Source organism: Peromyscus californicus, unplaced genomic scaffold, assembly GCF_007827085.1.
Source record: "Peromyscus californicus insignis strain IS unplaced genomic scaffold, ASM782708v3 Scaffold_6__1_contigs__length_162567912, whole genome shotgun sequence".
NCBI classification, from domain to species: Eukaryota; Metazoa; Chordata; class Mammalia; order Rodentia; family Cricetidae; genus Peromyscus; species Peromyscus californicus.
In genome coordinates, this window is record NW_026294584.1 from 2181840 (window position 1) to 2195189 (window position 13350).

Sequence of the window (13350 nt, forward strand, 5' to 3'; positions counted from 1 at the left end):
GACTCGTTTCAGAAGCGTGTCTGACTAAAGGCTGGTTGAGTTCATTCTGATCTGATAGAGGAATGAGTCACATCGTTTGACAACTCAAGGAAATAATATTTCAATTACTTATTTATTGTTGTCGGGATGATGTCACCACCAACCATCCATAAATCTGCAATTGTGCAAAAGAACTCAGCTTTCTCATTAATCCTCCCCCTCTTTCCTGTGTCCCAAGGGCCTGCTAGTCACTGCAGTGTGTGGGTCTCTGTCTCCAGAGCCACATGGCACTCCTGATTCTCCTGGGCCTGCTGAATAGATTAAAATCAGAATAAATGACATAATTATACTTTTAGAAGTGTGCTCTCTACTCAAATACACATCATATAAAATTTTTGTTTCAATATAAAAACATAAACACGTAAATAGAATAGAAAAATGCAAGCTTCGCTGTCAAGTACAGTGAGAGCAAAACCCCTATCCCAGGGCTTCTTCATCTTTCATGATTCAGGTTTGAGCCTAAATAGTTTTGTTGAACAACCTTCATAGTTACTGATTGGTTTATATTTGATAGTAAGGGAAAGAAGAGAGAGGAGGAAGAAGAGAATGAAAATATAAACATAAAATAGGTTTTGATTAGTTATCCCAGGATTTCTAGCAGCCAAAGTCTCATTGAACTTAATTCTTATATACACCAGTCCTGTGAATTCATTCAATGTTTTTCTATGAAATCCACTTCATTGTCTTATTTTTATAGGATTTTTTTTTAGTGAAACCAAATCTCTTTATCTTACAAATTAAAAAAATAACTTTAAGAACAGTCATTACAGAATTTCAAAGTAAGCTATGGCAGTAAAAAAAATGACAAGCATTCTTCGCAGCACACACTTCTCTTATAGAACTGGAGTTCTTGTCTCTTACTGGCTGTATTCAGGGGTGACTGTGGTGTCTTGGATTCTGGTCCTGTTTCATTGTTTATCAAATGCTGGTAACGATACACAGTGATGTTTCAGGTCCTTCTAATGTGATGATCTGTGAACTCTAAGAGGAGGCTCATGGAACCTAAGCATGTAATAAATAGGCCCAGAGAGGGTTTAATAAATTTCAGTCTCACATCGTCTTTGAAAATTACATGCATTTCCATTAAAATGTGTTCTGATCATATTGTTCTTGATGGGTATATTTTGATGTGAACAGTTCATAATGTATCACAGTGTCTGTTCAATTCTTATGTGCAGCTTTTTCAAGCTGGGGAAGTAAGAAAAAGGAGAAAGGGTCTCTTGAATTAGAGAAACATTCCGTATTTTTGCCATGAGAGGTCACATTCCTTTTTAAATTGAGAAACAAAAGCCTGTTTAACTGGGATTATGTAAAACTTCCTCCTTCCCACACATCTGGAAGACTATGCTGCCTGACTCTACAAAGCCTGATTTTCCTCAAAAGGAGCTCAAAGGAAGAAACCGGTTATGAGGCCATCAGTTCAAATGTCACAGCAAACAGCACCTTTCATTTCCCCTATGAGCCTCAGTAAAGTTGGGCTACTTGTCACCAAATTTAACTCCAGTTCTTGGAAACAGGCTGAACTGTTCCACAAAAGAAGAAGAAAATTCCAGGCATCCAGAGGTTTTGTTGTTGTTGTTGAGATAGGAGCCTAGGAAGAAGGAACATATAGCACTTAGGAATTGTTTTGAAATCCTTAGTTAGCCAGGAATTATTCTCGAGTTTATGTGGTTATTTACATCTGTAGAGTTTTAAAATCTGCCTTGTCCTTCAGACATGGGATCACAATTATCTTCTGAGAAACTCTAAGTTTCCTTTGTTCTGTTCTGTCGGGTTTCCCTCAGAATTGTTCCCTCTTCTTGAACTGATGGCTTTTCTTGCCCTTTGTGGTAATAGGCTTCTTATGTGGACTTGTACAATGTTTAATCTTCATGATAGAAAAGAAATATTAGAAAGGTCATTGACTATCAGGAATTTCACATTCACAGGCTGCACAGGGTGGTTAGTAACCATTAGGGAAAGAAACCCCACTGCCAGGAAAACATGGAAATTTTAAGGAGTTAGAGTTGAGGGAAGTTATGCTGAAGGGCCATGATGATAGTCTGAGCTCAGAAGCCAGACTCAGGACAACTGAAGTGCTCCCCAGGGATACAGTGTTGGACCTCTCCTCTGTGTTTGTACCCTTCCTAGACCCCCTGCCCAAAAAAATATATATGCTTATGATTTCAACCAGATGCTAAGTTGCCATTTCTGGGAGTCTGGCTTGTCATCTCCAGTTGTCACTGCAGCTAGAGAACATCAGTTTCCAGGTAGTCATTCTCTCAGTTTGTGCTGCCCAGAGAGAGAGGCACTAGTCACATAAGACCGTTGAGCATTAGAAATATGGCTCGTCTGAATTAAGATATAAATTACAACTTGAGGGCTACTATGAATAAAAGACTATCAACTATGCCATTAATAGTTTTCATGTTAATTACATGTGAAAACATAATTTGAATATATTAAATCAAATAAAACATCTTGAAGATTCATTTGTTTCTTTAATTTGGGCCTTACTTCTTCTTTGGTTTCTGATTTTGCCATGCTAGGAATTGAATCTAAGACTCTGAACTTGCCAGGCAAATGCCCAGCTACCAAGCTGCCTTCCCTGCCCTGTTTCTTTAGCTTGTAAGGCAGCTATTAGGAAGTTGAAAATTACATTCTTTTATTTATTTATGAGGGTAGAGAGGCATACTGTGGCAGACATGTGGAGTAAAAGGAACTTGCATGAACAAGTCTCCTCCTTCCACCATGTAGACCTCAGGGATCAAACCCAGGCTTGGTGGCAGGAGCCTTTCCCATCTGAGCCCTCTGTCCTGCAAGCTGGAAGGCAGTTATATGGCCCCTGTATCTTACTGGGGTTGCATAGGCCCTAGTCTATGGGCCTCCAGTCCATCATCTGTACAGTGATTTTCCTGCAAGTTGGATTTGTCTCATGGCTTTGACTTTGTAAACAAAACAGTGGGGGTCTGACACAGTTCTGTAAATTACTAGTTACGTTACCTGGACAATGGTGTCTCGAAATTCCAGTTTTAGCATCTCTAAATAAGAATAAAAAGATTGGAGGGCAATAGTTTTAGGTGGCTGACAGTTTGTTTGTAGACTGCCTAGCACAATGCCTGTCAGTCACCCTGTCAGTCATTTCTGAAACCCTGTACTTTCGCGATTTGCCATCTTTCTGTGTGTGCAGTATGATTCCAGCCATACTAACCCACTGAACTAACAGCTCAGTTTATGGATCATAAGTTCTGCAAATTCTTTTCCCTACACACATTGGCCTTTCTTGCTTGCTTAGTTTCTAGTTCTCACTTAGAACCAGTTCAGAGGCTACCTTCTCCAGAAACTCTTACTTGCCCAGTTTTGAAGTGTTCCCACCACAGTCAGTGTATATTTCCGTTTTATGGACAGAGTAACTGTAGAAAAGGTTCAGATTGCAACTCTTCAACCGTGTAACCTTGAACAAGTGTCCTTTCCTCTCTGAAGGTCATTATTCTTTTAGTAAAAATGAAGACAATAACCTGTGACCTCCAAGAGAGTGTCACACACTTTTGGTGCACTTTAGGGCGCTCGACTATATAAAACGATGCAACAACTAGCTACCATTGCATGGATACCCTCTATTGGAACTGCTTATTTACTCTTCTGCCTTTCCATCTAGAGTGTAAATGCTGGAAAAAGTAGCATTGTATATCAGTCAGCCATTGCTAAAGCTAAGCACAGTGTGTTAAAGTTAAGACCTCTAAGTCCTGTACATGGTGGTATTAAACAGAAGAATGCAGTAATAAATGATAAAAGAATAAACACTACTTGCAGCTCAGAGAAGGGTTAGACCTGACCACCTAGAGGGATAGGCATTCAGGGTAAATTAAAATAAATTGTGTTGACAAACGCAGTCAGATTGTGAGAAAATCAAGCAAAGGACATTTAAAAGACTTTGGCAGGAAGCCCACTGATTTAACCCATCAATCCTTGGGGAAGGCTTTGTTCCTCCAGGTAGCAACCCTGTGAGTGACAGCTGGCACTTGGAAATCTTCAAGCAAGCATCTAAACATGGTAGCATGCCTTTAATGTTTTTTTAAGTTCTGGAGATATGAAGCACAGTGTTGGACAGTGTCCGGAAGAGCTCCACCCTTGCTGCTTCCTCTTCTCCTGTGTTTCATTAGCCCCCATTACTCTACAAACCAGGGCTGGTCCTCCAGATGCTTCACACCTCCTGTCTAGTCCCCGATCTCTAACTCCAGGCTGTCTACATCAGGGAGGCCTACCATTCGTGCTGTATTCAGATATTATTTTCCTTATATATGGTTGATTAGGAAGTCCTGGTGAACACATAGAGCTAAAATGATTGCTACAGAAATTCAAACAGCCAAACTCAGATTTATATAAATAATGATATTTTTTAGTGATGGTCCTAGAGCAGTGTTCTCAACCTGTGGGTCTCAACCCTTGTGGGGATTGAATGACTCTTTCATAAGAGTCACCTAAGACCATCAGAATTTACATTACAGTTCCTAACAGTAGCAATATTACAGTTATGAAGTAGCAACAGAGTAATTTTATGGTTGGGGGTCACTACTACATGAGGAACTGTATTAAAGAGTCCCAACATTAGGAAGGTTGAGAAACACTGTCCTGGAGCTGATGGCAGATTGCAATTATGAATTCTGAATATTCTCTTATATTTTCTCTTTCAAGTTTCATGTTTCTCTCAAGCTATTTCATAATGATGAAGATTAAATAATCCTCATCTATCACTAATATAAGAAGCCCATTCCATATCGATGAAAAAAATCTCCCTAATTTTTTAAAATTTAATATATGCTTTGTCTGGATGTTGTCTGTGTACCACATGTGTTCCAGGTGACCATGGAAGTCAAAGGACAGCATCACATCCCCTGGGACTGGAATTACAGATGCCCATGAGCTGCCATGATGGTGCTCTTAACTGCTGAGTCATCTCTCCAGCCCTTCCCCCAATCTAATTTTTATGCTGTTTCTTTTAATTAGAAATACAATAGGAAGAAATTCATATAACATCCTCTGTACCAGGAAGAAGAGAGTCAGATATACCAGTTTTGTAACTACCAAAAAGGGTAGAAACTCACAAGAAATTAATAGTGATAGTAATTTCACTAATAATAATAAGGTAATACCTCATGCATAGTATGTGCCAAGCAGTATTATGAAATTTTTTTTAGGACTCTGATCTTAAGAATACTTCTGCTTATGAAATTGTATTACATTCAGTTATTCATTCAACCAGTACTTATTAGTACTACATACAGTAAATGAACATACCAAAAATTGTCTTCCTTCTAATATCAAAGACATTTTATGAGACTTTTGAGGCACAGTAATCAAGAAAGGATTCCAACTTCCTGCTAAGATTTACGATACAATGAATGACACTGTAAATCCTCATTAGAAATCCTTTCTGTTTCTTTGAAAAAATCTAGAGATAATTGGTGTTGCTGATCTTCTAGTGTGTGCACAGCTGGAAAGGCTCGCATGGCAGCCCTTTGCTCTAGACAGGAGAACCAATAAGAAGTCCTGAGATTCATCTGCCATATTTATACTTCTGTGCTTCTGCTTCTTGCCCTCAGGGGCTGCTCATCTCTCTCTACACTGTCTTCCTGTCTGGGTGGGAGTTGCTGCCCCCTCCCTGAAAGCATAAACCAGCAAGAGGGGTAACAGCGTCTGCCGGGCAGAGGGCAGAGTGCCCTTTCTATAGATAGCGTTTGTCACCTGGAGTGGGAAGGTCTTTGAAAATGTTCTCTCTGCATCACATAAAGCTCTCATGTGGTTTGAGGACCAGATGGGGGAATATAGATCTTTCTTTCTGCATGTTAGATGTGTAATAATTGTAGGTGGACATGTTACAGTGTGGAGCATTATAAATGTTACTGAACATATCCCAAGTCAAATACTTTCAGTTTCTACTAGAGAGACATGAAAAATATACTTTGATCCTATCTTACATTTTTATTAACCACCTCAGTTTATAGTGTTAAACAGAGGATTAAATTCTTTTCAAGGTTAATGTAAGTCAGTATCCAAAACTTACTTGTATCAGAATCTGTGTATATTCCTTAGTCATATGTAGATTGAATTTGATTCCATTATTTTTAGCATAGTAGAATGTAAAATGTAAGTTTGCTTGAGAATAGTGATTTAAAACACTTATACTGACCATAATGCAAGCTGTCTATTTGTGAGACACATTTCCATTTTAGAGATGTAGATTTTTAGTTTATTGTGTAAGTGTATGTTACTTCATTTTTAACACTTGAAATAACACTTGGGCCTACTGGACTTCAATATCTTATCTATAACTATTGGTAATACCATATCCCATTATTAAGGCCTGTTATCAGACTGCTTCTGCACTGTCAGTTTCTAGATGCTCTCATGTAGTTGTCACACTGGCTAGTTGAGGTCAGTACTGTTATCGCAGTACTGTTATTGTCATTTTATTCATGAGGTAATTGAAACTTTGGGAGAGTTAAGGAATTCCCCGCCACTACAAGTTACTGAAAGAACTAAGGTTTATTCTCAAGCCTTTCTGGCTCTGTGTCTTTGGAAGCTTGTCAGATTCCAGTATACCATGACTGTCTATGCAGTGACAATTTGAGCCAAGTAACAATAACTATCATGCATTTCCTTATTGGAGCAAGAAACCAACTTGTACTGCTCAGTTCTCAGACTGAGAATGCATTCTGTGTCCCTGCAGGGCTGAGTGTAGCAACTGTGAGACTGGAGAGCAGTGTGGCTCGATCATGCATGGCAATGCCGTCACCTTCTGCGAGCCGTACGGCCCCCGAGAGTTGGTAAGTGTGTGCTGTTGAGCTAGCTCTTTCATTACGGTGCTTACTCTACGTTTTGTCAACAAAAGCTTCTCCTACATTCTAGGAGTTCAGATGAAAATCTGCAGTATTATTTGTACTATTATCGATGTCTCAAAATTGGGAGAGGCAGTTTTATGCTCATTTTCAAATATAAAAATGAGGATTCTGTGATAAAACTGGCAGCATCAGTATGTCTCACTCAACTTGATTCATTACTGTAATTAGGTGAATTAAAATACAGATATGATTGTGTATATCACATGTACATAATGTCATATATAAGCAAATTGTGACTAAGTTCTTATATAAAGACTTGCTCTTGCTATTATTATTTTCTCTTTGGTTCCTAACAATAGATGAACTTTGATGGATTTCTTTTTAAAGAATTCACTGAATGACTGAGTTTGTTTTTAATGTCATTCATGCCAAACGACTCCAGAGTAGGTTACCGTCACTTAATTTCAGTGTTAGTCATTGCTTGAGAAGGTAAATTCTGGAACTATATGTGCAATGAGCATTCTAAATCAAAAACAGAGCAACCACTGACCATCATCATCCAGCTCGTGGGCCTTTTATTTTGACTGGGTCTTCCTTTCTGACATGATGACTGCATTGATTTTACATCCCTGAAAAGGATATCAAAGCATTGTTGTATATCAGGTCCTGGCTCAGTCACTCTGCCATGTTCTGACATGTTCCTTGTGCTCCCTGGTGCCTGGCTGCTCTGCTCCTGGTTCCCGGCTGCTCTGCTCCTGGTGCCTGGCCACTGCTCCTGGTGCCTGGCCACTGCTCCTGGTGCCTGGCCACTGCTCCTGGTGCCCGGCTGCTCTGCTCCTGGTGCCCGGCCACTGCTCCCGGTGCCTGGCCACTGCTCCTGGTGCCTGGCCGCTCTGCTCCCGGTGCCCGGCCACTGCTCCCGGTGCCTGGCTGCTCTGCTCACGGTGCCTGGACACTGCTCCTGGTGCCTGGCTGCTCTGCTCCTGGTGCCCGGCCACTGCTCCTGGTGCCTGGCCACTGCTCCCGGTGCCTGGCCACTGCTCCTGGTGCCTGGCCGCTCTGCTCCCGGTGCCCGGCCACTGCTCCTGGTGCCTGGCCACTGCTCCCGGTGCCTGGCTGCTCTGCTCCTGGTGCCCGGCCACTGCTCCTGGTGCCTGGCCACTGCTCCCGGTGCCCGGCCACTGCTCCCGGTGCCCGGCCACTGCTCCTGGTGCCTGGCTGCTCTGCTCCTGGTGCCCGGCCACTGCTCCCGATGCCCGGCCACTGCTCCCGGTGCCTGGCTGCTCTGCTCCCGGTGCCTGGCCACTGCTCCCGGTGCCCGGCCACTGCTCCTGGTGAACAGCCCCTTCTCCTTTTCCTCCTACAGCTTCCTTCTCACTCTGTGTCATCTCAAAGTCACTAACTTTAAGAGTTGCCAAAAAGATTAGCTTCCATAGTAAAGAGGGAGAAAAGCCCTGTGTATATAAGCAACTAGAAGATTTAGTTATCACGATGTGGAACCCAATTAACTTTGCAGCATGTTTTTACTTCATTCTGCTTGAATACCCTTCTTGTGGTAATACATGTATTTAACCTATTAAGGATATAAGCTTCAGAACATTGATAAATGGAGTTTTCAGTTGAAACTAGATCACAAACAGAATTAATTAGATGTAAATTAAAATAATAGGTGCTTATAATTCAAGTCTCACAAGGTGTTATAATACCTGCAGACAAATGTGACTCTGGTAGTGAAATTCTCTCTGAAAAATAAAATAAATTTGCCAGCACACTTTAAATAATATACCATGATTGAATTAATTATCTATAAACCTTAAAATAAAATTAATTTATCATAGTTAATTGAGCTGCCTATTTGAGGAGATTGCTCCATTCAGTAATATTTCTGAAAACATTGGCAATGGGAAATAAAAGTATCTTGTGTTATAATGCCAGAATTCATGTTTCTGTAAATTCCTATATTGAGTAAAAACTGAAATATCTAGTTTATTTGATCAGACATGAATTTAATCCTGATTGTTTCTCTATAGTCCCATATGTTCATTATTAGATTTGATATCCCAGTTGGTTAGTTTAGAGTCGTATATGTGAGATTAATCTTCACTCACATACTAACCCTGTAATCTCAGCACAAGGCAGAGAGGCAGAGGGATGGTGAGCTTGAGACCTGCCTGTCTCAAAATGTCTAATAAGATATAAGAGTGGTTTGCAGCTTTGTATTCCCATCCTAAGTATTTCCTGAAAATGAACATGTTCTGTAGGTTCAAAGCAATAGAATTGACAGTAACAACTTCTATTTAATTTTCAGTAAGTTTTATATTGCTTTAGTCTCCTCGAGGCCCAAGTATGTGTAGCATCCATGTCATGCTCATAGAAAGCAGTCCAATCAAATGAAAAGTGAGAGATTCAGTTGTCAGTATCATATTTACTAAAATTCTAACGTTTTCGTGGAACTCCAAAACTGAATCCAGTCAAAGCTGTTGTACATGAGGAGTGATATGAGCCCTGAAACACTGCTTATTAAGTGATGAGCCTGCTTGTTTATCATAATCCAGTTCCTATGGACTTATGAAATGAAGAACCACAAGCCAAGGTCTTGGTCGGTTAAGACTTTCGCTTTGGATCTACTGAAAAAGCCACCCGTGTCTCCGAAGTCCTGGTACGGGGTCTGGGTCTGAGGTCCCAGGGCTGGTCAGGCTGCTCTACCCACGGAGGAACCCGGCAGCAGACACATAGGTGGTGGAGAACCAGGGAAGGCATTTGCTTCAATGCGACTAACACAGGCGAGATGTCCAGGGTCCTAAGAACTGCCTTCTGGGGCTCCAGGACCCTGCAGGAGATGATGGCAGGGTGTGGCTGACACAGTCAGGTCATCTTGATCTCAGATCTGGTGGTGTGGGTTCCGCTGGCACTGAGGGAGCTGCAATGTCTTCCTGGAGCCATTTTGATCCTTTCATAAAATGTTTGCCTGCAAAGCTCCTTGCTCCTGGTATTTGAGATAAGATAGAAATAAATTTAGAACTGAACAAACAAAAACAACCCAAAGAAGCAAAATGAGTTAGTTGGGATGGTGAGTGTGGCCTCCTTCAGAAGGCTGAAAGGAGAGAGCAAAAGACAGTACAAAAGGACCCACTCATAAACCTGCATTCTTCAGACTTAAATTGTCAAGTCATTAACACTCAGAGTCACTTGGAAATGGTGTCTGTGATCATCTCTGCATTCTGAGAAGCTCTGTTTCCATCACTGAGTTCTATGACATCCTCAGACACTTGGTTAACTATTCAAGTCGCAGGTTTTAGGTGGTGATGCTGAACTTCATTTATTTCGCTAATGTAAATGAAGATAAAGAGAAGTGTATTCTCAGAACTTGGAATGAGTTATGTTGCTCACTTTTTAGAAGTATATATTTACTCGCAGTACTCGGGGATGAGAAACAGGCCCTCACACAGGCTGGGCAAGCACTCTAACGCTGAGCTGTGTCTCATTCCTACTGTGTCTTTCTAAAAAGATTTTTCCTCACACAGTTGAAGTGTGTTTTAGTAACAGTGGTAAGCTGGCCTAAAAGACTATTAAATTCAGAAAGATGGAGGGCATAATAAACAGCCTTAGCCTACAGTGAATTATCAAGGTTTGTTGAAATTGTCAATCTGTTTGCTATAGTTTGAAACTTACTTAGTTGTTTAAGAGCACTGAGATTTGGTGAAAAAAAATTCCTATAACGCATTCATAATTACTATATTATTTATCTAAACCCCATAAGAAGCCCTTTTGTTTCCATAATGTTAGATATAAAGGCTTAATAATGTAAAATTACACATTTGAAATCACTATTAATGACTTATAAAACCCAATTACAAATACAGATGAGTGGATTTTATCTTTTTTCCTTATCTTCATCTGTCCTAATATTTTTTGTGTACTGTAGTGTTTGTGTGAGAGCTCATGTGTGTATGTGTGTGAAGGCCAGAGTTCCTCAATTGTTCTCCACCTTATTTTTGGAGACATGGTCTCTCGCTGATCTGGGAGCTCACCAATTCAGGTAAACTGACTGGCTGGTGAGCTCTAGGGATCTACTTGTCTCTGCCCTGCCCCCTCCCCCAGCTTCTGGGTTATACAGATAGCCCCTTGATGCTGATGCTTTAGACAGGTCCCGGGGATCTGAACTTGGGTCCTCACGCTGCACAGCAGACACTTGATTAACCTGGCTTATGTCCAAGGCCCTCCTATTGTTTTTGTAGCTGAAAGTTTTACTGATGTTAGGGGTACACAGTAATGAAATCAGCATCAAACATCACAGGAGTCCTCAGCCTTCCCTGTGAAGGAAAGAATATAGAATCAATGACTAATCAAAAGCCAGGGTCGACTCATTAGCCCTTGAAACTTAGCGGTGTTTCAAGCAGTAACTTGCTACTCAGTAGCAGAGGTCACAGCTGTGTGACTGGGTCAGACAGGTGACCCAGCATCATTTATTATGTCACCAGGACAAGCATTAGGATTCTCTAGGATGCTCTGGGCACTAGCAGCGGTAATAATCATCATTTTTATATAATATAATCATTTTCATTTACATAGTATCACTATTTCAAAGAAACGGTTTCATGATTCATCTGGGAATCTATTCAGTTACATGAAATCATTCAATTTATGTGAAATTAAAAGAAAATTTCTCTGTTGGTAGTATGCCTCTTTAGATTTCAATATGAAATTATCCGGGTGGAAACCCATGAGGGCAGATAGTTAAACTTACTTTAAAAGTTATGGGGGGAAAGCAGATTTCTTTTCTAAGTACGTTATTGTTCATATTTCTCTGATATCTCTGCTGGGAGGAAGGTCTGGACATGACAGGCAGACTCACATTAAAGACAGCTAGAATTCCCTGCATCAGTCCACACCGGTGATTCGTGTTTGGCCCACAGCAGGACCTCACACTGACTCTGGCTGAAGGCATTATGTAATCTCCCTTGCCAGCCCCCTTACCTTTGCCGCCTACCCACTGGATTTCACAGTCACGTATTTAAAGAGGTGTTTAAAGGTGTCGGGTCATAGAAGAAGGGAAAGGTAAGGCAGCATACTGTGCCTGTGTACTGAGCACGCTTTCACACACTTGCTGTTGCAGAGAGTGAAGACTTGTGAGGCATCCATACCTCAGTGTATGGTGTTCAGGAGCCCAGCAAAATGAGAACTTAAATTTCATCTCATTAGAGCTGTGTGCCTGCTCCAGAGAATAAATAAACAACTTTATACATAGTCATACATGTGTCACTCCTCTTTCCAGAGTGGAGAAGTTTGTCAGTGAGTTCTTTGTGACACTACAATTAAACAGAAATGTGGGGAGGCTCTTCCTAGGCCCTTATTCAAAATATGTCCCCCTCCCTCCCTTCCCTCTCACTTCCTTTCTTCCTTCTACCTCTCCCCTCCCTCTTTAATCTTATGAAATATTCATAGGTTGTACAATTCTTTTACAAAGTTGTACAATCATTACCATAATCAGTTTTAGAATATCTTATTATCTCCCCCTCAAAGATTATGGCATTTAAATTAGCTATTTTGGTTCTGTTGACTTAAAAAGCTTTTGGTTACATGTATCTGCTTTGTGTGTATAGGAACAGGGTATGGGGGTGCCACAGTACACACATAAAGTCAAAGGACAACTTGCTAGAATCAGTTCTCTTCCTTCCATCAGCCAGGTCCCTGAGCCTAAACTCAGCTCAGATGATCAAGTGTCTTTAACCACTGAGGCATATCACTGCCCCTCTGGTTACTTTTAAAAATCATCTTTTTCTAGTCTTTTACTCTTAATTTATGTCTCATTTTTTGTTTGGTCACCTTTTTTATGAGATTCTCTTTGGTTCCCAGGCTGGTGGTGAGGTAGAGGGAAGTGAGGGCTGCATGTAGTTCTTTCAAAAGCCCTTGCATGGTAACCTGGAAAGTTGCTTCAATGGCACTCTGAGAATCTTACTATCCAAGCTCAAGTCGGGGTCTCAAGCAGTTTGCTCCCCAAAGGGGACTAAGGAATCTGTCTATGTTGCTGACATACTGGTGAGCATGAGGAGCAGCCGGGAAAGGGAAACCTTTGCGGATGGATCTTTCTGGATCTCTTGCTCCCAAAACCTTTCTCCCCACAAGCTTGTCTTCCCCTCACATTCCTTGTCTAATTTTTGTGTTTTCTTTCTAGACCACCACATGCCTAAACACAACAACAGCATCTGTCCTGCAGTTTTCCATTGGTAAGTGTCTCTCAGCAATTGTAGCATTTTACATAGAAATATACAACTGGGCCAGGCGCTCTTAGGATTGGGAAAGAGTAAGTCTTTGTAGCAAATAATTTAAAAAGTGAAATTTAATATTTTGAAATATTGCACTTCATTCTCACTCCTTGCCAGTAGTGAATGGTATTAAAAGTACTGAAGATAATCTATAACATTTTAAAGACTTTATTACACTCCATTTATTTATGGTGTATATGTAAGTGTGTGTAAACCTACCCACA

The 13350-nt window shown here is 40.8% G+C and overlaps 1 protein-coding gene across 5 annotated transcripts in view; it reads left to right on the forward strand.

The window, feature by feature from the left end:
* Nucleotides 1–13350, forward strand: part of Reln (reelin) — a 460226-nt gene that overhangs the window by 228527 nt on the left and 218349 nt on the right. For all 5 annotated transcript variants that reach the window (XM_052719248.1, XM_052719250.1, XM_052719251.1 and 2 more), the window contains exons 7-8: nucleotides 6749–6845; nucleotides 13036–13087. In XM_052719248.1, the coding sequence (XP_052575208.1) occupies nucleotides 6749–6845; nucleotides 13036–13087 (149 nt within the window). The remainder of the gene's footprint in view (nucleotides 1–6748; nucleotides 6846–13035; nucleotides 13088–13350) is intronic.